This window comes from Acomys russatus, chromosome 9 (assembly GCF_903995435.1).
Source record: "Acomys russatus chromosome 9, mAcoRus1.1, whole genome shotgun sequence".
NCBI classification, from domain to species: Eukaryota; Metazoa; Chordata; class Mammalia; order Rodentia; family Muridae; genus Acomys; species Acomys russatus.
The window spans coordinates 54,532,008-54,557,785 of NC_067145.1; the positions used below are offsets into that span (position 1 = coordinate 54,532,008).

Genomic DNA, 25,778 nt, shown 5'->3' on the forward strand with positions numbered 1-25,778 from the left:
ATGATATTTCTCTATCATCACGCAGAAAGAGGATGAAAAAAATCAGTCACCGTAATGTTGTCCTGGAGACTGACATTTCCTGAAAGTTTACAGGGAACAATACTGCTTTATGGGTCTTTGCCTGAGACTTTACAGCATGAATGTTGGGAGAGGAAAAACATTAACAGCGCAGTTATGATGAGCTTCCATTTATTGGATGCTCCCAGGAAGCAGGTGAACGTGTGGTCAGTTTCAAGTACTACGAAACTATAAAATATTTAGGTTGTCATCCTTGTTCTAAAATGGCCTCATAATAAAACTGAGTGAAAGCTGAAAACCATTTCATTACCTGTAATTTCTTGATGAGAAAGTTTGACAAGTCAGTTGAGACTTGGAAGAAGCCAGCATAAAACAAAGTAGAATTTAAGTGAGCAGGTGACCTGGGGTAGATCATATCAAGGGTACCCAGCCACACTGGGATGAAGAGACCCGAGATACTCTGTGCTGCCATACTAAGCAAGCGTCCCTGATGGCCAAAACAATACAGGAGATGTTGATGTCTGTCTAAAAATAAAACCCACCCACGGCCATAGAACTAAAGTGGTTTTGTATTAAGGGGAAAAAAAAATCTCTAAATTCTTACAACAAGAACAAAATGATGGCAATGCCAATCAAGAAAAAGAAAAGATTTGTATCTCCAATCCAACATGTTGGAAGTGTCTAAGACACTAGAAGTCAGTAAAAATGCATTCCAAATGTCTTAGCACTAAAGAAGAGGAAGAAATACCACCCATCAGCAGATGTTGTGGGCAACCGTTCAACATCTAAACAGGTATGACAGAAAAGGAGGAGCTAGGAGTCAATAAAACACAGGCCTGGTATGAAGAGAAAGGATCCTGATAGGATTATGAATCAACAGAAAGACAAATTTACTATTAAGAAATGATTTTGAGATAGAACTGTCCACAGCAAACAGTATTCAGTATTTGGACTTTTCAAAGAACTGGTGTGTTATCTCTAGAGCCCAAAACTACGAAAAGATGCCCTAGAAGACAACGCGAGTCATGAGGAAAGACGTTACTACCATGGACTCAGTGAACAATTGCAGTTGGAGGCCTCCTGGCGACAATTTTGAGAAAGCAAACACAGCTGCAGCATAGCCAAATATAGCTGGCCAAGACAATGGCATCCATAAAGTTAATCACTCTGAAATATGCTACCCGTACGCTCAACCCAAAAACTCGACACCCCTTCTATAATGCAGGAAGTCAAAATATAGATTTGTGCACAGAAATATGCAGCTGCTCCAGGGCTGAGATAGGTGTTGTGATTTTTCTCTATCAAAGATCCAACTCTGAGAACTATGTCAGGCGTGGATATAACCCCTTCTGAAATTCAAGAAAAAAAATCACAAAACAAATGAGCTTCAGAGAAGAGTGAAATAAAAGATATGTACAAAAAATAAGATTAAAAAAAGGCATCAAGAAAAAAAAAAAAAAGATGGACTTTTGTATCCCACTGAGTCTAGGCTGAAGCACAAGGAAAACAAAGAGCAACATAAATAAGCGTGAAAAAGCAACTATACTCCGATCTCCTACCAACTGCTGTCCTTTCTCCTGCTGTTCATGGTACCCTTCTCTTCTGATTTTCTCTTAAAAACTTCAAGGACAAAACCCAGTGTCAGATCTCAACCCAGTACATGCTTGGTTGTCTAACACCCAATACCTTACTTCAGCTCTAAAAAAGACAAATGAACTGAGGTTCTGTGTGTGTTTAAGTTTGTTTACGCCAATTACTCCTTAGGGACTGCCGGCTCATCAACCTCTTGTGTTCATTTCTTGTCAGATGCTCAGTTTAAGTACTGGGTTCCCATCACAATAATCAAATTTCAAGAACTGCTTTTAACATCAACCAGAAGCTGTGAACTGATGACACGGTGCTCATAAAATAATGCCAGCACCAAAGAAGTAAAACATAAGGAACTCAGTCAGGCCAATAAGTAATGGCACAGAAAGAAAAGAAACATTTAGGACTTACTGCCATAACTTTCTATGAGGAGCCTTGCCCCAGCGTACTCAAGTGCAGCTCTTGGACGAGGCAGCTGAAGCTCACGCACTGAAGCCCCAGTACTTCACACTAAGGGGAAGGAAGTCACTACGCTGGTGAGGGTAGAGCTGTTTACCCAGCAATATATAGAGAATTATCAGAATAGACTTTCTTGTCCTCTTTTTTCTTTTGTAAGAAATTCTCTTGTAATCTCTTAAATTTTCACAGGTGAATTTTACATACTATTCAGAATGCAGTTAACTTTGGCTGATTTATTTGACATTAACTTTTGGGCAATTTAAAACTTTTTCAAATTGCCCAAAGGTTGGGGCAGTTCCGAGACCTTTGGACAGCAGTAATCATAATTTGTACTGCATGGCTGGTCAATGTGTGAAATAGTCCTAAACTGTCTTCTGCAGTTATAAAGGTAATAATCTATAAGCAAATGGATGTTATGTCACAATTTCCTAAGTTTCATAACCAAAAACCATTAAATGAAAGACATCTCAAGAAAGTAAAGTAAGAAGTATAATGATTAATAAAATGGAATCTTGTAAATATACATTTAAACACACACACACACACACACACATTAAAGTTTTTGCCTCTTTTAGCTCACAGGATGGATCACCTGAGTCTCTTTATATCAGACAACTAAGGTCTAAGGTTCTTGCTACAGAAAAGAGATAAGGAAAAACAAAGATATAGCTCATGGGAAAAGAATGTAAAATACCAACTTAATGGGCTCAAGTAAAGAGTGAAAATTAAGTCTTATTAAGTCTTTCAGTATAAAAGTCATAGAACATAACATAGATGAACATAGCATAGTAAATTAAAACACACAGGACTATACAGTATGGCATGCAAAAAGTTCTAAATTGCACAAAAGTTCTGTCAAAGAAATCAGCTAAAGTTAACTGCATTCTGAAATTTTTCAGTTTTAAATAAGCCTGTAAATGCTGCTAGTGACTAGGGAAACATGATTTCCAAGGTTATATCAGAGACAGAGAGACAGAGACAGAGACAAAGAGACACAGACAGACAGACAGACAGACACAGACAGAGATAGAGACAGACAGAGGGACAGAGAGACTCAGACCATGTCACTGGAAACAAACTTATTTAACTACTGGGACTTAAAATCCAAACGTTACACATATCTCAAAAAGGACTCTGGGTCAACTGGCCATCCAGATGGACGACTCCTACCCTGATGCTGGCCTAAAGGAAGTACAGATTATTTAAACTAATCTGACCTTACGGTTACATATGCATGACAAAACAGCACAGAATCAACGAAAATGATGTCTCATATTTTATTCTAAACATAGTCTAGATTTATGTAAATTTTTAGAAAACTGTTTTGCCACTAAGTTTGCTGAGACTTTTGTTAACTGACATAATTAAAATTAAGCCCAAATCTGAATTTGTATTCGTATGTCATTTTGAAAGCCATGTGATTACATATTTATTATCATTACATTTTAAATTATCACCTGACTTAAAAATATAAGTCTCCGTATCCAAACATAGAATGTAATATACAATCTGCAGTTCATAAAAGAAAACGTTTTATAAACCTCTGGGTTGGCACTAAAAAAACACGTGTAAATCTCCGACATGCTCACAGAAGGCATTTCAGCCACATGAGTGGAATCATATTTCTATAGAAATAGTTGGAGTAATCACTTTCTGTCATGATTGAGGACAAACGAGAAGAGGGAAGCTGCTCAAAACCTCCCTAAACGTTCTTCTCTTTCTTTTACAAGTCCTCCAGGAGGACTGTGCAGCTCACACTAAATGAAAAAGACGTTCCCCGGAGAAGGAGGAGGTTGCTATCCCTTCACATCTGGATTCAGAGCAGGAAGATATTGGATAGCACAATTAAACAGTGAGGGCGCTAAAGGGGAATAATTATTTTACAATTACCTGTGAGCATCGCATTTACTGCTCTAATTAGTTTTTGTTTCCCACATAGGCTTTTCCAGAAACACGCAGCTCCATTTCTCTTAGGTTCAGCAAGCACTTTTTCTTAAGGAAAACATAAAAATACATTTTCTGCATGGCTACACAAGTAGCACAGCACTGATGGTGGCTTCATTATATGACTTGATACTTCCACGAATGCGGAAACAGACAGGGTATCACAGGAACGTGGAGGTGCTAATGAAGTGGAAACCAGCAGTATTATCTAAAGCCTTCCTTTCTGTCGTTTCGTAAACAAATATTATAGGTGGAAATACCTAGCTCTTTGTGATGACATAATCCATACCTAAGAACAAAAAATATGTCACTTCCCTGAAGAAACAAAACCTTCCAATAGATGTGAGTAAAGTTCTTCAAATTTGGAAGTAAACCACAACAATGACTTATTAATTTAGCTCCTTACCCTCAAAGTATAACATTTTCCATTTAAATGCAAATAAAGGATTCTTATGTACTGTTGAACATTTATGAGATCATGATTCATATCTGTTTGTTTTTTAAAATTCCTGATAATGACCTCAGACTCCTGTTATAAACACTACCTTGAATTTCTGCACAATATTTGTACTTTAACATGTGCTAGTTGTATGTACACTCATGTGCAACAGATTTAGCATATCATAACAATATCTGTTTCATGGGAATTGAATGAATGCAAGGAACAAAAATCACACACACCAAAAAAGAAAAAGAGTAAAAAGAAATGTAAAGTTTGGTGATTTATATAAAATGGAAAGACTACATTCTTCAAGGGCCAAATAGTCCTGTTAGGGGAGGAAAAACACACTCTGAGGTGGAAAACATCATCCCATGAAATCTTAATCACTAGGTTCATATCTGAAAATCCTATCTCCCTTTCATCTTGCCTTTCAAGGTTCTTGTTCTCCTAGTTCACTGCATCATCATCAGCAGATGCTGGAGCAATCTCAATCCAGCACATCACAATTAAATAGCAATACTTAACAATTAAAGTAATACCTCTGCCCGGATCAAAGCCAGCCTCCACATTCTTAGAAATCTGTGTGGCAAGAGCTTTCGGTCTCAGAAGGCAGCTGATACTAAAGAGAGTACTATTAACTGAAAATCCTACCCCCCAAAATATTTAAAAATCCTGAATCAAAGAGCCATACACATGCACAGCCCTTCTTCCAAAGTTTCTTTTTCATCTCCTTTCATGATCACGTGGCATCAGGTAATAGATGTTCAGAATCTTGGCATTCTATGATTTGTAATACATTTTCCACATAAACTTTAAAAGCGATACAAAAGGTGGGGAGGAAGTCCCAAATGCTGTTAATCTTCATGTTGCTGGGAAACTTCAAAAAGATTAAATGAATGCATATTCTCATTAGTTAATTAGCTAATAAGCATATGTAGTAATCTGAGTTTTGACCAGAATAGGCTAAATAGGTGACACAATGTTCTGATGTGGTAAGATTTGGGTTTTTAAGCATCACCTGTACAACAGGAACGCTGCCTGCCCTCTAGACCCACCATGATGATCCCCGGCACACAGGAGCCATGCAACTAACCAAACGCACATTTTCACTTTTACAAAAACAGTAATGGCGTTGCCTCCTGGGGCTAGTCCTATCACCCTGAAAAGGTTTCTTTATCAACAAAACGAGATCAGATAAGATGGTCTCAAAACCTGTTTCAACTGTAACAATGATGAGGATGACCTTTCAGTTTACTTACATATAGACAAATATTTTTTGCCTTTTATCAACAAGCAGATGAATTCCCCAGGCTTATTAATTTAGAGTCAGGATGACTTATTTTCGTTAAGGCTACTTACTGGATGTGAAAAATAAATATGAGATTTCATTTTATTAGTAACTTCTTCTCAGCCTTCTAACACTGCAAATCTAAATACTGATACTAATAATTCTCAAGATACACTTTTTCACCTGTAGGTCCTCATTTCTAAACATATATATGTTTATATATATATACATATATATATGTATATATATATATATATAGATGTTCTGTTTAAAAAGCCGAAGAGACCCTAAATATATCACTAATGAGGTAAAACAAAGAGGAAACACTCACTCCCAATCTCAATTAAAACCAAATGCCCCAGTTTAAAATGGAATTTAAAAAGCAGTTCCTATTTTAATTATGCTTTGCTATGAATATTAGTTTATAACATGCAAATAAAACTCTATCAAACAATATTATTTAAAATATTTATTTCCATCTACAGTCTTGTTACTGAATGTTTAAAAATATCAAAACTTTGAAGCATATGCTATAGCAATTCTATACCACTACAGAGCCTTAAATGATCTGGGCTCTTTAAACATTGGGTGGCTCATGGGGCCATCAAGCGTAATAATTCATCTCAAAACCTATTTGTTCATCTGCCTGGAGGACTCAAACATATTACATCTTGCAAACTTATCTAATATATTCCTGTGGGGAAACGCCATTGAGAAAATATGTTCTACTGCTTTAGAAAATCAACACCAGAAAAGCCCCTCTGCTTTATTTAAACTCCTTTTATGAACAGGCCAATATCTAGCAGGCTGCATTTTACTCCACATGGCAATATACCACCCATGAAAAACAGTCCCCCCACCCCAAACAATAAACCCACACAGCTTTCTTCTTCAATGTCCGAATATGGCTATAAAATACACTGCCTCGGTGGGTTTCAAGCATTTTACAAGTTATGCTCCATTCATACACCTCTAGCCAGACCCCAAACCCAGTTTGTAACATGAGTTAATTACACACTGTGGTGGAAAATCTGTCTCAGCGTCCTCAGGACTGTGGAGACCTACAACAGTTATGTTGGAAACAATTAAGAAAAGCATCATTTGCAAATCCCCCCCCCTTTTTTAGTTTCTTTAAGGAATAGCCGACAAACACTGAAAACAATCTGGGGTTGGTTCCAAAGGCTGTCGTGTGGAAATCATGAACTTTTGGAAGGAAAGTGGGGTAGAAGCCATATTAAGATTCATATTAAACAAAAAAACAAAACAAAAACCAAAACAAAACAAAAAAACCCTCCCTGGCTGAGATACAAAGGCTCCGTTCAGAGCTAGGAGTCTGAACAAGCCACATTCATCCTATCAAATGAAAAGGAGGAATTAAATTTTCATAATCCATAATTAAATTGACAAGAGACTACATCTTTCAGAGGTCATTAATGCTTTAAATTCGTAGAGCATTCACTAGTTAGATATATTATGTCACTTGCATAGCAGGTGATCATAAATCCAAAATCATCGATCCTACACCACGATTCAGCCCTAACACTGTAGCATACATAGAGAAAAACACGGAAGACTTTGCAAAGTCGTGTACAGATACGGAGCATAAGGTTTACATTTTAAGAGGCAGACAAGATAGAGATCTCTTAAAACCATCACGAGAATATTACTAGTAAAGATTAATTTTTCAGAGAAAAGTGGCAAAAGAGAATTCGATATTTTAATTTGCTATCTGATTAACTCTGAGGCAGTGAAGCCGACCGTGTCCACTCACAAGTTGGCCCAAACATCGACTGAAAAGACAATTCATATTTAACAGATTCTATCATCCTTATCTCCCACTTGAACTTTTTTTTTTTTTTAATTCTAGGGCGTCAATAATTGGCCACTGTGGAGTTTCTCGAGATTCTCAACTCGTAATACTTAACATACCAGAAAAAAAGAATCTAGCATTACAGGGGAAAGTTAGCTGCCAGGGAAAAGATCATAAAGCTTGGAATGGCCTGAGCCTTTTGAAGAGTGCCATAAGGTGCCAGAAAGCATATGGATGTTAAGTCCCACAGTGGAGAGAACCGGAAAAATTTATACATCATCTTACTGGCGGCTGCACTCCTCCACCCCCACCACACACACACACACACACACACACACACACACACACACACACACACACACACTAAATCTGATACATTATCAGATACCTCACTTGATAAGAGAACTAAACACATCCCATGTCTAAGAAGGACACAGACTTTTCCATGTCGCTCTGGCAATCCTTTTTCTATCTGGGGTTTCTTTACATAACATGCCTGAAATACAAGTGGGTCATACTGAGATTCCCGAGCTAAAGAGAGTAACTTCCCTAGGAACACAAACCAGCCAGATAAAAATTATACACAGTTTCCTTTCCTCGCGGATCCCAGCCCTCTACTTGTCCCAATAACTGCTCTATCCTAGTTTGACGACACGCAAAACCACCAGAAGCACATTAATTATTAAATCACAGACTGCCTATCAGACAAAACCATCCCGATTACGTAAAAATTACCTCTAATTTCTGCAGGAGAGAACACCTGGCTAGTTTTAAGGGTTTGTAATTATCCTCTTTCTCTCTCGGCGTCCTCCTTTCTCCCATCTCAGGAAGGAGTGCGAAAGCCAGGGATGTACCGCCGCCGAGCCACCCCGCATTTCTAATGACACGAGCGTGCAAAGGGAGCACGCGCCCCGCCCCGCCCCGGACCCCGCGCCCCGCCGCCCCGGGTCGGACCGCAGGACGCCGCGCCCAGCTCCGGGGACCCCGGGACTCCGCGCGACCTCTCGCGGGGTCCTCCTCTCCCGCCAGCCCCGCGCCGGCACGCCCCGGAAGGCTGGCCGCTCACCCGGCTCGCCCCGCTCGGCCCTGCGCCGTCCCGGCCGCGTCCTCCGAAGGGAAGACGCGGAGGGGAGGCGGCCGCTGCCTCTGAGGAGACGACGCCCCGCGGTCGTCGGCCGCACGGCTACCCGGGTCCCCCGCCACTCACATTCTGTCAGCAACGAGCAGGCGGCCCTCGACCATCATGTCCGGGAGGAAATCCAGCTTGAAGGCAGAAGTCATGTTCTCGGCGCACGCAGCGGCGGCGGCGGCAGCGGCGGCGGCGGGGGGCTGTGCGCGCGTCCGAGCGGCCGCGGGCGGCGCGAGACAGGCAGGGACAGGTGCGCGCGGCCTCCCCGGGCGGCCGCCGGAGCGGGCACTTGTCACATTCTCTCCCTCGCGCGCTCCACCAATCCCCTCCGCGAGCCGGCGCCGGGGCGGCCTGGCTGCCGAGCGCCAGGTGCGGCGGGCGGGGGCGGAGCTCCCGGGGCGGCCGCTCCACGCTTAACCCCTGCGGGCCCGCCCGGTCGGCCCCGGCGCCCCGGCCTCTGCCCACGACCCACCCACCCACGAGCCCCGCGCGATCGCGGAGCTGCTTCCGCCCTGCCAAGCTCAGCGCCGGCTTCCCACGGCCCCTCGGAGTGCGAAGCCACGGAGGACGGTCGGCGCGAGTGAGCCGCGTGCCCCTCGGGGTGAGGCTGGCCGGCCGCCCCTGGGGTGCTAGTCTCTATATGCGTGAGGCTAAGTAGTAACTGTCAGAGAAATGGCCCGAGTGACATTGGAGGACAAACGTGCAAGCCTTCCTTATCTAGTTAATACCGAGAAATGAAAGGGCTTTAAAATGAGAAACAGTCACAATCGCATTTTTTTTAAAGGGGGTGAACCAACAATATTGCCATTTCCGATTATCTAACGCAGATATTAGAAGCCAGTCCTGTAACTTCGTGCCACATTAAAGATTTGTGGAAAGATGTGCTAAGAGGAACTGAGAGAAAAGCGAATGGATGCTTAGCAAAAGTTTCAAGAAAAGTAATTTATAATTGTCCTCGTTGTTTGGTTATTTTGGTTAAAGCAAACTTTTCCCAGTGTAGTCACATGTACGTTTAATTTCATGTTCTAAGACAGCATAAATTGTATACCAGAAACTTATAATTTACTTATTGTGGTAAAAACTTTTTATTCCATTTTGAAATTACATGTCTTAAACTTTGAGGTAATACACATGTATATACACTTACGTATATGTATGTCTACACATAGGCATATATACACATTATTAACACATACGTAGAATGCATATATATTTTATGGTTTTGTTCGAATGTTATGCCTATTCTGTTGTTATTCTAAAGAAAACCAGAACATTGCACCAAGCAGCTGTGTTTCCCCTCACAATCAAGGAATGCCTGGATTATGGTAGCCAAATGGTTAAGTAACTAAATGAGCAATAGTTAAATTAATTCAATTTTTCCTCACCAATTCCTTGTGTGACAGTGGGGACTCTCCTAGGAGATTGTAAGACTAAATAGTTATATGTCAGTTTTAAATTCAGCTAGGGCAGCGAGCAGTGTGGACTAAGGGGCCTGTGTATTCAGTTATACAGCGAACTTAGCTGACTCAGATGGCCTTCGTCAGCCTCCTAACTACAAGGCAGTTAAAATGGAAGCCTCGATTAAGTTGCGTTTTTAAATATCTCCATTCTGGGGGAGCCAGGTCCCATTCATGAGCATTTGCATCAAAACTAAATTACATCAAAACAATGTCCCTGCTTCTCCTCCCTAATTCTAATCTGCTTTTACTCCTTGCCAGGCCATGGCCAGCTACTTTCGAAATTATCTTACTGAAGTAGACAGCTGGCAAACCCTGACGGTTCTGGTTCAGATATTATAGACTATTTACATCAACCCTGCGTGCACACAAAGAGTTGGCTATATCGTAAATTGAAGATAGAATGAACAGAGGCGCCCTCCAAAACAAACCCAACCGCAGGCACACAAAAAGGAAAAGTATTTTCACATCAGCCGCAAAATAAAGCTCCACATATACCTATGTTCTATGAGGCGGAAAGTGCTTCGTCGACATACACACTTCTAAAATATTTATTTTCTCTGTAATTGCATGCGAATTAGTTAGACGGGGCTATAGGGAAGCCCTCTTACTGACTTAAGCCTTCTCAGCAGTTTGTTAAATTCTAGCCTCAAATCCCTTGAGGCAATAGTGGATTCAAAGCAGCTTTTAATCATACTATAAGGAGGGTGAAAAGGGTGTGTAATGTAGTTTTTTTGGTTTGTTTGGGGTTTGTGTTTTGTAAGTAGGTCATAGGGAGAGAATTACAAGTGCATAGGTTATTGCCTTATTTAACAACTACTGTGTAGCGTGTTTTTCAAAGCACGTTTGCGCTTGCCACGTGAAGAAGTTAGAAGCAAAACCAAGGTCAAAAAAATAATAAAATAAAATAAAAAAGAAAGCCACACTCCATGGAATATGGCGATGTGAACCAGGAACCAGCTTACGGAGTGTAGCTGAGCTTAAACACTTTGGCTGGCAAATACACAAATGATGGCGTGACTGCATGGGCAGCTGATGGAGAAGCAGCAGGGAGGCAGCATGAGCAGACTCCCCACCTGACAGGTTAGCCGCACGCCTTCCAATGACAGCTTTTATTTCTAGCGTCTATTCAACTTCTATAATCACACATCACATCCATGCTATCCGCTTCTGAACATCAACTTAAACATACAAAAATAACAATACCAAGCCAAATAGCTTTTGATGAAAAGCTTCAACTTCTCATTTTACTGCTTTGGCAAAAATGAAGAGAAGAAGAAGAAAAAAAAAATCCCAAAACAACTCAACAAGGCTCCTTTTTTAATTTCCATACAGCAGTGAGCCATCAGGTATCATGTTTTGGCAGTTAAAATTAACTGGCAGGCAGCTTCACTGGGCCACAGTTGAACACTTGGGTTCAATGAAGAGCGATTTTAAAGCCAAGGATCTTTATTGAGAGAGCAGTGAAAGGGGACGAGGACATTAGCGGGGTCTCTCTCCAGTGGCCATGAGCTAGTTGGTGACACCACCTTGTGCTGGTATCCCTGGGGACCAAGCTAGCTAGTAGTTTTAGCTCCACTGGAACAAAACCTTAAGCTCTTCTCTGCCCATCCCCCTACCTCCCCTAATTGTCTCCTTTTTTTAATCAACTTGCTATTCATTTCCCAAACAAAAGGCAATTCAAGAATTGGAAGCACTTCAAGGGAAAGTTTCTGAATGACCTCATTTTATATGAAGCTTTCCAAGGCAAGGCAGTGAGTGCACTGTGCTGTTGCAGCTCCTCTTTCCCTCCTCAGCATCCCATACTGTTCTGTCCAATGGCCACTCTCTGAGCACTGAGTTATCACTAGTGTTAAAGAAACAAGGTGCTAACAAACTCATTGCACATAGGTGTACACATTGCTTGCAATGGAAGAACACTTTTCCTGCCACACCCGACTCAGTGAACCAGAATACATTACACTATGAATCTTTAAACTTTTTTTTTTTTTTTTGCAAAATGTATACTTGGATTTGAAAACTGACACCCAACAGGCCATGGTTAATGTTCATAATAAAAGATGTTTATTTTTCTTTTTCTGTAGATAACTTTGTATGTCCTAAGACAATGTTCCATTTTGCATTATAACTATTCTTAGCTTCCCACGTAATTGCACCTTTGAAAGCTTTAGCCACCAGTAATTAACAAAGATGTGTTAGTATTGTTCACTGGACTCCAAATGACTTATGTTTTAAAAGCATTTCTTTACTCCCCTCACTACTGGCTACTCAGTACAAACCAAAGGTGAAAACATCTTTTCCCTATCACACTTTTGAATTCAAATTTTATTAGCATAGTTGTTTCAGTTTAAAAAAAAAAAAAAAAAAAAAAAAAAAAACCAAGCCCAGTGTACTCAGAGCCATTTGGAGCAAGAAATACAGGCCCTGTTATGGGATTTTCCATCATTTCCAGGCAATAAACTTGAAATCCACATGAATTTTAAGCACCTGAGAGAGTATCTGACTTTGTGTTTATTCTTGGCTCATTCCAGTTTCTCTAGCAACTTTCAAAAATAAACAGTGGCTTAAAAAAGATTTTTTAAAAAACCCAAAGAAATCCTTAAGCGAGACGTAATAAATATAGCTTTTGTTCCTAAAAGTTATCGTTTAAAAATAAACATTTCACATATCATAAATTTAAAGCTATCATTTTCCCCATATTAAGCCCATCTTAACACATTCCTACAATACATAGGTAAACTTAAATACCCATGAAGCTAAAGTAATTATTAAACAGTCATTTTACATTTTCAGGGAATATTAGAGAGTCTAAGTCCCTGGAGAACTACTATGTTTTGCACTTTTTTGTCATTGTTTTTGTTGTTATTGTTTTAACTTGGTTTTTAATGGAGCCAAAATACAGCATAGTGAATTTCTCTTCCTTCTGCAGAGGCCCTTTGACACAAACCGCTTTTTTTGCATACCTACCTTTGCACTGGAAAATGAGAGGCCCCTCCAGGGCTGTCAGGAACTTCCATTCCAAGGGAAGAAAACGTTAATATTCTGGATCTTTCAGACCCAGAGCCCAGCCATCGCCTCATTTCCCCAGCTAACCTGACCTTTCCCTTTTCTCCTTTCTCCATTACACGACTCCTGCAGCCTTTAGTTTTTCTTGTTCAGCCTCCTCTTTCTTTCTCTGTTCCCCGCCCCCCCCACACACACACTTTTTCTTTCTCTCTTTCCAAGGGGGAGCCAGACAAATTCTGCACCCTCCTCTACAGCTGTGTGTCTGAGGAGGTGGGTGGCTACCAAAGTGAAGAAAAGAAGCTGGCGGAGACTTATTTACTTGTACCAGAAATCAAATTTCACTTGCCTTGACCAAGGCTGATTTCTGAAGTAGCAACAGCTGTCTCTATAGGGAGCAGGGGATTCCTTTCCAGATATTGCCAGGAGGAAGAGGAGGAAGGAAGCAAGAAAATAAGATGTAAATACTGCAAAGAAGTCTGGGGTTGGAGTGGGGAGATTAAGAAAAATGCTCCCCTGTCTAGCATGGAGATTCACACATGGAAGACATTGGAGGGATTGGGGTAGCCTTTGAAGAAATGTTCCAGTACCCTTTTGGAAGTTGTCTAGATTTGCCATATGATACTAGTGCCCTTATCTGGTGCCAGACTGGCGGCAGAAACAAAATTTATACTTATCTGAATGAAATTTCTAATTCCCTTGCAATCCACCCAATCACACCCTACCCCATCAAATGTTTCCTCTAATCCACAGAAAGTTATCTGACTCGCTCCCAAGTTGTCAAATTTTAAAAAGGAGAAACTGCTGCCTCCTGACAAAATCCAACAGCTGGGCAGCAGCAGCTGGGAGGACACAGTTGCTGGAATAACATGAGGTCCCAGGGAGAAGCAGGAACAGGTGGGCATGCAATAAAAAGAAATGGACAAATGGATGTGCTAAGCTTTCAGCTTGGGGTTGACTGAGGCAGGTCTTATCCGGAATCAAAATCTCCAGTGAAAACAGGAGCAGGCCTCATTTGTCTGAAGCTCCTTCTTCACCCCCCTACCCCCCCCCCCCCCCGAGCAACTGCAACTGGAAGAAGAGTGAGGATTAAGAGACTATAAGGTTGAGTTTCTGTGGAAATAGGGTGAGCACACGAGTCCACTTTACTCACAGTGATAACTGATCCCCCGTAAAGGGATTTGGACCCCTGAGATCAGGAGATATCTGATTTGGAGTTTACAGGTCAGACCCTGTAGGACAAGAGGGACTTTCAAACGGAGTGAAAAGACTATGAGATTTAAGAACTAAACCTGTTGGATTCTGAATTTCATTTTGTCAAAGAATTGATTAACACTGGGACAAGTCATTTAATATTCTGATTCATCAGCTAGACCTTTGTCTTATGTGTGATTGTCACTTCCTAGTAGAGATGAATGGCTGACAATTCAAAGCTTGCCATGATCCTCAGATAAGAAGGGTAATGTGCTAGCCTAATTATTACTACAGCAATTATATAACTGAGCTATTAAAGTGATGTGTGGGTTGAAAAATATATCAAGGTACTGAGATCAGAAAAAAAATCCTCCTATAACAATAGTTCAAATCTGGAACCACTTTTATTCTATAAGAGAGGTGTTTGAAGATTCCCAAATGACTATTAAAATTTACTTTTGATGTTAATTCCTACTAAGTCTATTAGAAGAAAATTTCCTTCTTTCTTTCTTTGTTTCTTTCTTTCTTTGTTTCTTTCTTTCTTTTGTTCTTTCTTTCTCTTTCTCTTTCTCTTTCTCTTTCTCTAAAAAGAACTACCCAAGATCTTCATAGAAGTGTTGTCATTTCATGGAAGCAGTCTATCTATCCAGGATGAATATAATGTGTTATATCTTCTCTCCATCTTAATCTCGATTATCAAGTGTACGGCGCTACATTTCTCTCTTAATAGTAACAGCTGCATTTGCCCTATTTTGTAGGAACGTGGCAATAAAGGAGGAGAGATGACAATTTGGGAATTAAGGAAGAAAAGTGATCAAGCTCAGGAGTTTGTTTTGCCTGGTTTTAATAACAAAGACATTTTCCTTACCACCTCCCTTATTTCTATCTTGGGCGTCCTTCACAGCCAAGTTCAATGTCCATCCATGTGCATTTTACCACTAGTCCTTTGACACCCATCATTTTCTCCCTCACCATGAGTCGTGGAGCTATTAAATGGCCAAGAAGTGTCTTTTATTGAACACTGTGTGGGTGTTGTTTTGGTTGGTTATGATTGTAATATAACATTTTTTAAATTAACATTTTAAATCCAAGGTGCTTTAGAATTCTCTATTGTTCTTTCTAATATCAGTTTTGTGTATATTAAGGTCTAAGAGAAATGAGGCATGGAATAATTTTTTTCTTATACTTTCTGAGTGCCAAGTGTGGTGGCATACTCCTATTAATCCCAGCTCCTGCGAGGCCGAGGCAAGCATTGGTTGTATATGGAGATCCTGTCTAAAACTAAAACAAGGACCTTACAAACATTCAGGTAAGCAAGTGAGAACTCAGAACCAGAGATGCTTCCAAACAATTTCCTTCCCTAGTCCTTTAATCCTTTCTCTTTTATTGTTGGGCATTATTTTTTCTGGCCCACAAATCCTATACTCTTCGAAAAATGGAAGACACTGGAAAATAATTTAAAAAGAGTTGTAATTCAGGAAGTATAAAACAGGTAAAACCATTAGCTGTAATGGTGGTCTTCTGATGAACAAACAGTTTTATCAATGGCCAGGGAAAGAAGAATGTGTCGATCAAAATGGACAGTGGAAATGCTGCAACACAAGTGTTAAGATGGCAAACATCTAGGGCCGGACAGGTGATTAAGATCTCCTACTACTCCTGCAGAGAACCAGGGTTCAGTTCCCAGCACCCCATTTGCCGTCTGTAACTCCAGCTCCCAGGTATCCAACACATAACCACACATGCATAGTCCTACAACTCTCTCACATGCACATACCTATACCCAGACACACCATACATATAATAAAAAAACAATACAAACAACTATCTTCTTAAATAGCAAATATCGCTGGCCTCATGGCATAGACTTGTGATCCTAGCTCCTTGGGAGACTGACTTGAGAGGATCCACCAGGGCTACAGAATAAGTTCAAGGCCATCCTGGACAGCTTAGTGAGATCCTGTCTCAAAAAACAAACAAACAAACAAACAAACAAGGGTGTGGGGTGTAGAGATTGTTGAATATTGTTCAGTGGTAGAGCCCTTACCTACCACAAAATGAGAAGCAAATATTAAATTGTTCTATTTGCCACTGCCCAGGGAAAGAATTTATCTAAGCTTTGAATTATAGTTCTTTCCACTATGATCTTTATGACTGTAGGTATGTGACTTTATCATTTTCAACCTTAGGCTTTCCATCTCTACAATGGGAACAACTATCCTGACCACTTTGATATCTATGAAAATTACATTAGATGATGTGAACAGAAGCACTTAATGTAATGAATGCCAAGCAAAGAGTAATCGTGTATAGGTCTTAAATGTATTCTTCCTATAATAACTTCTCACACCCCAACCTTTTCAGAAACTAAAAGTGGCAGTTGAGAAAAGAAGAGGGCAACCTAAATTGTCTAGCATTTGAGTCTCAGGGATCTGTCTGAAGCCTGCAGCCTAACCTAGACGGAAGGGATGGGTCTGCTTATGAAGAAAGGGGATTATTCTTAGACTTGGAATGCCACTCAAAGAACAAGGAGTGTCAACAGTGTAGGACCTGTGGCTTTTATGAGGACCAAGATGTGTGGCTTTCCAGGAAGGTGAAAAATGCGGGTAGCTTTATGCACAGAGACCACTCACTTCCCTGATAGAAGCCAGCATCGCTTCCATGCAAAGGTCTTACTGGTTGCAACTGTGAGCTTTCTTAAGATGCAGACTTAAAACAAAAACAAAAAACAAACAAACAAACAAACAAATGAATCTCAAAAGTGTGCGAGCAGTATCCAAGCTCCTCTTTGCAACCACAACAAACTTTGTTGAACAGACTAATTTTAAGATAAACTCTGATTTTTGTTGTTGTTGTTGTTGTTGCTCATTAGAAGCATGCTGATACTTCTGCTTCAGAAGCTCCAGTGATTCATCCTGGTTCCTTGTAGCCAGTGATGGGCAGCTCAACCTTCAGTGGGCTGGGACGGTAGAAGCTCAAGCTGCCCTCATGATACATGTCACTCTGGTCCATCCTCTCTCCACAGATGCCATTTCCTGTTGACTTAGCTTTGACATACAAAGAAAGGTGCCAGGAGGGATCACAAGAAGAAAGCTGTGGAAAAGGTGACCATAGCCATACCTGATCATTTCTGATGACTTACCAGGAGGCATGAAGGGTGACTAAAGAACAGAGTAGTTCTTAGATCAGATCAGAGTCCACCAGAGGCAACTCTGAGTTGAGTGGAGCCCAACACACACACACACATGCACACACACACACACATGCACACACACACACACACATGCACACACACACACACACATGCACACACACATGCACACACACATATGCATGAACACACACACGCATGCACACACATATGCATGCACACACATATGCATGCATGTGCACGCACACACATGAATGCACACACACGCATGCACACACATATGCATGCACACACATATGCATGCACACACATACACACATATGCATGAACACACACATGCATACACGCATGCACACACATATGCATGAACACACACATACACACACGCATGCACACACATATGCATGCACACACACACATGCACACACACACATATGCATGCGCGTGCGTGCGCGCGCACACACACACACACACACACACACTCACACACAGAGTTCCCCTTTGTTGTTTTATACCGTGTGATTGTAAAGGCACCCCAGCTTTCTGACACTTCATTTCTGCTCTGAACAGGCTACAACCTAAGCTTCGCACCCTCAAATCCCCATACTTTCTTTCTCTGACAGTCTCTCTCTAATGTCAGCTGAGCAAAATGCCACCAAATTATAACTGATTTCATACCACCACAGCCTTATCTTTTCTACAGACTAAAAGCCACCTCATCTCAGAAAAACTCGAAAGTCCAATAATTAAAGAGACAATCTGTAGTTTCAGGAAATGAAGAAGTGTCTCTGCCTAGCCACCGAGTCCCTCAGGAATTACCAGAATAAATTCAGTGAGGGATGGTAGATGTGATTCAACAGGACAATGCTGTCACTAACTAGACTTGAACTTGTCACAGGGCTAAGAAGGGTAGATAAATGCCACAGAACAGAGGGGCTGCTAGGCAAACCGCATTCTATTTACAACTTTCAAATGTCTATACAACAATAAAGATGGACATTTCTAATTTCATCACTATCACAATGGCAGAAAATTAAGTTACATTTTTCTTTAAGAATGCCGTGGCTTTCTACACTAAGCCATCATCCCCATGTAATACGCTCCCTTTTCGGTTCACCTTTCTTCCTATCAACCTGGGTGTTTCCAGGGCTGTGAGCAATGAACTTTCCATCAGCTACATTTTCACCTAATTAACCCCCCTGATTGCAATAATTAGTATTGATTCACTCTTTGAATGACTTCCTAGGTGTTCAAGCACAATCTGCAGTTGCTATAAAGTTCTAGATATGAATATTAGTCAAATGCTCTTTGTCATCTTTCCAGCCCCTCCCCAAGAATATCTTGCAATTTTATCCAGTCACATAAATGAAAAAAAAAAAAAAAAAAAAAAAAGAGCCAAAAAAGAAATATTGTCAGGTTCCATCCTTTCAAAGAAAAGAATTTTAACTCGTGGGAGGTTATGGATCTTGGTCTGTGGTCTGCTGAACACATTTGTGTAAATATTCCCGAGGCTCCTACATAAAGAGGCTTGGGGTGCAGTTGTTATTCTCCACTGAAAGAAACCATTTTACCAGTTTGACTATTTGCCCATTGCTTTTGTTCAGGTCTGAGGTTAGAATTAAATTTTATTTCTACATTTGTTTAGGTCACCATCCAGGAAAATCATTGCACATGGAGTGAATAGCACAGTGCAGACTGCATTATCTTGTTACTTTTGTAGAAATAAAAGCAGACAAGTTTGCCAACTCCCAGGATTATACTTTTTTTCCTATAGGCACATTGTTCTCTGTATGTTGGATGCTGGAATTGCATGGGGGTGGGGTGAGGGAGAGATATGGTACCCCAAATTCTGGAAACTGGTAATGTACCAAAGAGCCAGAAAGCAGAGGAGTGAAATTTCCCCTGTTCCAGCCTACCGATGAGCAATCAGAAATTTAAATGAATAGATCACAGTTAAATAATTAGCAATTTAGAAAAAAAAATCAACACGGTGGTCTCCAAGTGACTTCTTTATTTAAACGAGTTCCTGACAAGCATCTAGCAAGCAGAGAAGACTGCTCTTCTCTCAGACCACACACACACACACACACACACACACACACACACACACACACACACACTAGCTGATTTGCAACCTGTGTTTTAGATTGAATTTTTTCCATGAAAGCAGAACCTGGGTGTGCTCGTTAGCCTCGGATGTGAAGCTTCACCCATTACCTTTTATGAGCTCATGCTAAAAGCAATTATTGGTAAACCCAATGCAAGGAGCAGTTCAGATCCCATTGGAACGAAGAGAACATAACAAGCATGCCTTTAAGACTCACTCTATTCACAATGGATAACTTAAAGAATATTATTACACCACACACATATGCTTTGAGTGTACCTAAGCTCTGGAAATATTACCGGTAGGAAATCTCAACTTGCAAAGGCAATCCTGTGTTGCTGATAACATTTATGTAAATAATTTCACATAAGCATTTAATAACCTTTCAACTTAAGTTTAAAAAATTAAAATTTGTCTCCAAATCTAAGGAATAACTGGTATTTCATAATTATGTTTTTTATAAATAATACATATATTGCTTTTCTTATTGATGGGGACCATCACCAATTTGAACCAAATTCTACCAGCAAATATTTGAAACCAACTTTATCTTTTAATGTATTTATTGCAACCACTCCCTTAGTTTTATTCTATGAATTTACTAATATTTATCTTATATATCGATCAGGCACAAACAGTTCAGTAAGCAAAACATTAAAACATTATAAATATATATTCTTCTTGGACATAAATCCTTAGGAAGAGAATTCTCATGTAAATCAATTACTTATATTTTATGGTCAGGTTTTTTTTTACATCTAATATGGAATTAAAATGGTTTCAACATTTGAGAAGTTTCCATGTTTTCTGCAGTCTCACAATTTTCACCTCAGAAACTAATGTTCATCTTATAAGATGAAGAGCATCTGAATGTATGTGAAATGCTCGCGTTGCATAGCAATGTAGTTTGTAAGAATATTAGCAATCAGTCAAAGATCAACGCATTCCACTGAAACCTTTAACATAACAAAGTAACAGAACAATAGTTGGTGATCAAAATTGTAGAGTCAAAAGTTCTTACTTGTCCCTGGGTTTCTAAACTGTTTATCTATGGATGCCAAAAGGAAAGCTGAAAACTATGAGTGCTGACTACTTACTCATTAAGCCTATTCCTGTTAACTTCTCTTTCATGCTACATTCCATAAGTCCGTGGAAAGGGCACGTTGCAAAACCCTAATCATTAAATACAGTAGAAGCAGCTCTGATCAACAAGGCATTTGCCACAATGATAATAGTATTACAAGCATTCTCAATCAATAAGTTTTCTTTCTGTAGTTAACGGAGAGGCAAGCCATAAATCTCTAACTTAATCCAGCCAACATAACTGCAAAATGCAAAAAGCTCCGAGAATGGGAGATAATAAAATTTTAAAAGCATAATACCACAAATAAGCAGACCCAAAGCTCCTCATTCTGATAGTCCATACAAACAAGATTATAGGAGATAAAAGGGGGTGCTGAGGGGGGGCACAGAAAAAAAAAACAGCCCCAGACATGCATTAAGCTAGTTTGACAGCTCCATTGTTCGACCGGTCCCATTGTCAGACCCAGAGATGTATTCAGTGCTACAATGTCTGCTAGCAAATAAACAAAAGACTGCATTTTTAAAAGCAGGATGCCAATTCTATCATAATTCTCTCTCCGCTTCCCAAAAGGTCAGCTGTGCCTCCTTGGTCTACGATAGAACCCCAACACCCATGCAGGAAGCAGAGATCTGCTTCCCCACACATAAGGACCCAGGACGCCATGCATGAACAGAGGTCTCCAAACAGGTACACATTTGGCAAACAGGATAAAGTGATCCAAACCTGATAACACGGGAGGACTATTTAGGTGGCTAAGTCCAGATTAGAGTGGTATTTGGAACGCAAGTCTAATATGGAGTCTCCTCAGCTCCTTTTTCGGTGATTATTCCATGCAGAGTGCATAATAATGAAAGAGGCTTAGACATTGCAAAGGAAAAGACGAACCAACAGCCAGATTCGGAACCCTTAAAACATTCACTGGCTGCTCATAGAGAGCAGGGAGCAAATGCATGGTCTGCTTTCAAAAGGCAACTAGTACACATACAACTCCCTCACAACAGTCCTTCTCCTTTCTCTCTCTAGCTCTCTCTCCCCCCCAATCTCCTGGTCTCAATTTCATTTCCCTTTCTCTGTTTAGATTCTTTTATTTATTTTTTCCTTTCCTTCTCTTCTAAGGCAAAGAAGCTGCTTGATTTGGGGCAAGATTAGTGTCTCCACCAGCTCTCAGAACTAGAAAAGCCTATATTAAAAACAAAGGACCCCACAACATACCTTAAAAGCAGCTCCTCATTTCTCATAGTAACAGCGGATTTGGGACAGCGCATGCTTTCTACACTGATAGTCTCAACAAAAGCCAGTTGAGAAGTGCGCTCAAACATCAATGCCACAGTCGCTATTCACTAATGCGCCCCCTCTCCCCTCTTCTCTCTCTCTCTCTCTCTCTCTCTCTCTCTCTCTCTCTCTCTCTCTCTCTCTCCACTCTTCTCTCAGATGCTGAATAGGACAGAAAAGGGCTCCTGCAGACTCACTAAGAAGAAATAATCCTCTCCGACAAGTTATGTTATCTAAGCATATTTTTGCACTAGTACGCTGTGTCTTCTATGCAGAGCTTGTTTGCATGCCCTCAAGCCTGGCTGGCATTGGTTCTCCTAATTACCATCTTAAAAACTGGGAAGATCTTAAGCAACTCGGTGACCTTATATATATATATATATATATATATATATATAAAATAGCAAGGCAGTCTCACAGTTTCACTATCAACCATCAGCGAAGCATCACAGTGGACTGAGGTTTGAACAGGTCAGTGTGCTCAAAGGATTTTTTCGCCTCTCTTTTCTGGGACACTGCATTCACAGTTGGACTCATCTGTTCCTCTTCTCTTGTCCTCAGAAAGAGTGACAAGGTCAAGACCCTTAGCCCCACCCTGGATCATAGATGCAGAGAAGAGAGACTGGGGGACTCGGAAGTGTTTTAACTCTGTGCACGCCAGAGTTCTTATAAATGAGAGCTTCATTCACCGGAATCAGGGCATCACAGAAGCAGGCAACACAAAGATTATTTGGTCACACTGAATACCTAATTGACAGATATAGCAGCTTCATCCCCAAAAGGCCAATGAGTGGCTTTTTTCCAAAATAGGAAAATTTGCTACTCCGTTACACTGTATTGTCTGGGTTTTTGCACATCCAGTTCACCAGAGAAATCCACACTCCCTTCTGTTGGTTGGAAAAGGAATTAGCCAAGTCAAACAGTAAGTTAAACACACACACACACACACACACACACACACACACACACACACACACAAAGAGAGAGAGAGAAAGAGAGAGAGAGAGAGGACACAAAATGGATTGAACAAGTAGTCATCCAAAGGGGTAAGTTCAGACATCACTCCAGGGATGCATACTGACCCTGGAGTTGAGAACACTCTCAGCTTGTTTGGAATAAGCTAGAACATTGCCAAATAGGCCCAGATCCACAAATACCGGTGTGAATCCTGAATGCTCACTCCTATCCTACACCAGCACAAAGGGTATCATTCCTAGTAAAATTCTAGGCTTGAAATATAAACAAGAATGAGAGTGAAGAAAATGAATGGTGGGCTTTGCTCCTCCACATGTTTGAAGACCTGAAGCAATATACCCAACATCTCGAAAGATCCCTGACTTTTAAATTTGGTCTTAGCCCACGGTGGGGACAAGGAGATTTGGAGAGGGAGGTGAGGAGAGAATTACGTAGTAGTCTCTGCCACACAGTCATCCTGCTTAGTGCATCACTTAGACTACAGAGACAAATGAAAGGATAGCCAAGTGCCATCCCGTTTCTACACATCAGTAAGGCGGGGCGCACCACTTGACAAAGGTCAGGTCTTGAAACAAGAGCCTCATCTTGACGACAGCTCCATTTTTATACATCTTTGCTTCACTACAGTATATTATATGAAAATCACAGAGTGAATACACGAAAATGAATGACCTTGCCATATGAAATCCAACATGTTCCTTTGAAGTCGAAAAAAGTCATGTACATTGGAACCATCGAGACCTTGGGGAGATAGAGTATGACCCTTTTCCCCTTGTGGCTTGTGCTGAGTGTCAGAGCCGAAGGCTCCTGACCTCTCTGTAGCTCTCTTTGCCCTGTAGTTAAATGGAGCCAACGACCGCTAATTTATTTTAAAGCACGTGAAGAGCCTGTAATAAAACTGGGTGTGTTTGGCCAGTGCAAACATTAATAAAAAGTGGAATGGTTGTGTGGACATCTGGCATGATGGGGATCCATAGTAGTAATAATCAGGATTGGAGCAAACCCCTAAATCTTTTATGTCTACCCACTTCCTTTTTGGTCTTGAGACCTAAATAATGAGAGCACTGCTGAGGAGAGGGCTGTCTACTAAGATGACAGACCGAGGACCTTCTGCACCCCAGCGGCATGTGTGGAATGTGGGATTATAAAGTTTACAAAGTGAGTGAATAGAACATGTATGCTAGTTGTAATATTTGCATCCCATATAGGAAGTTTGTGACCCCGAGTGTACCCTGAATTAACCTCCACTCTTCCTTACACATCCAGTAGACTGTCTTTCCCTCAGTTTGAGCCTGCTTACTGAATACCAATCCAACAAGTGTTTGTTTAAAAAAATGAATATCCGGTAGACTTTCTTTCCCTCAGCTTGAGTCTGCTTATTGAGTATCGATCCAACAAGCATTTGCTAAAAAATGAATTCCCTTTTAAGAATTGAAACAGTGGAAAGGATCATTTTATTTTCAAGATCTGCACTTTTCTGCATAAATATGAAAAAAAAAAGTCTCCCCCTTTAGACAGAAGTTGGCACAGATGACAACTCAGGACGCTTCCTTTCACACTATTGTGCTCTAAATTTCAAGGTCTCTCTGTATTTAGCCAGCGCACAACCGAGATAGAGGTGGCGTAGTGTTACATTCTCACCCAAAAAGTTCAAGTGCAGAGAGATCGAGTGACTTGTGTACAGTAATGCAATAATGACCAAACTTGGGAACTCTGTGTCCTGCGTCCTTGACACAGAGCTTGCCTTCTAGACACACCAGGCCAGGCATGGCCTTCAAGGGACTGTAATGAATCTGATACTTCCTTAAGGTGATAGTAGCAGCCTAAAAGGCAAGATAGTAGTATGTTAATGAGAACTTGGTTAAAAGGTTACCCCTCTGATACCAGTTTTACATCCAATTCATTTCAAACTTTATTACCATTGAAGATTAAAGCCACACAGACTAAGTACTCTTGAGGGCAAATTATTATTTGGGTCATCAACAATAGTTAATTTTAACAGTCTTGATTATTAAATTAGGTTTGTAGGGGACATTTGTTTGAAAAAATTATAGCAGCAATTAACAAGGAACAACAACAACCAAAATATAAATTGTTTCAGTGCCCTCTATATTCAAAAAGACATTTTTCACTTCATAAATTAAACCTTTAGCTAAGAAATAAGATTTGGCAAAGGGCAAACTAGGAATGTGCTGTGATGTGGGAATATTGGTGAGTGTGAGAATCAGCCAACATCTTGATCCTTCTTGATTTGAACTTCCTAAAAGGTTTTTGAAAGGTAAATTATATGTGAGTTTATTTCTGTTACAAATTCCAGAATCAAAAGCTAAATTTTCACATGCCGCATTAATGACTCCAACTGTTTTCCACCTTCTGTGCCTTGTCTTTGCATTTTGACATTTACATTGCAGAAGTAATAAAAAGGCACCATTTCAATAGCCTTGTATAATATGCAGAATGCCAAGGATGTAGGGTCTCTGCAGAGCAAAATCCTTCTTTGATGAAAGGGGGAGCACTACAAAAACCTAGCCTACCTCTCAGATCCACATCCTCAAAGGACAGTTTTGAAATGCAAGGGCACCAAGAATACTAACTTTATTTGGTTTCCAGTTTCAAGTGTTAACAATTGTTTACTCCTGATATATACCTGAAGGAATCTAAGTCTGTGCACTGCAGAGAGACTTGTACACACATGATTATTGTGGTACTTTCCACAATAATCTAGATGTCCATCAACAGATGGATGCACAAAGAAAGTGTAGTATATGCATAAAATGAAGTTTTATTTAGGTGTAAAGAAGAATGAAATTAGGTTATTTGTAAAAAAAAAAAATGGATGAAATCAGAGATCACCTTGT

At 40.4% G+C, this 25,778-nt stretch overlaps 1 protein-coding gene across 20 annotated transcripts in view; it reads right to left on the reverse strand.

Annotated features, from left to right (window-relative positions):
- The window catches only part of Celf2 (CUGBP Elav-like family member 2), an 833,341-nt gene that overhangs the window by 292,650 nt on the left and 514,913 nt on the right, over positions 1-25,778 (reverse strand). For 4 of the 20 annotated variants that reach the window (XM_051151372.1, XM_051151364.1, XM_051151362.1 and 1 more), the window contains exon 1: positions 13,102-13,271. The exons of 2 other annotated variants lie outside the window; for them this stretch is intronic. In XM_051151372.1, coding sequence (XP_051007329.1) covers positions 13,102-13,256 — 155 coding nt within the window. In that variant the 5' untranslated portion in view covers positions 13,257-13,271. Of the gene's footprint in view, positions 1-8,283; positions 8,448-8,755; positions 8,912-13,101; positions 13,272-21,396; positions 21,823-21,885; positions 22,050-25,778 lie in introns of those variants that run through there. 14 more of the 20 variants (XM_051151383.1, XM_051151371.1, XM_051151369.1 and 11 more) reach the window with 7 other exon arrangements.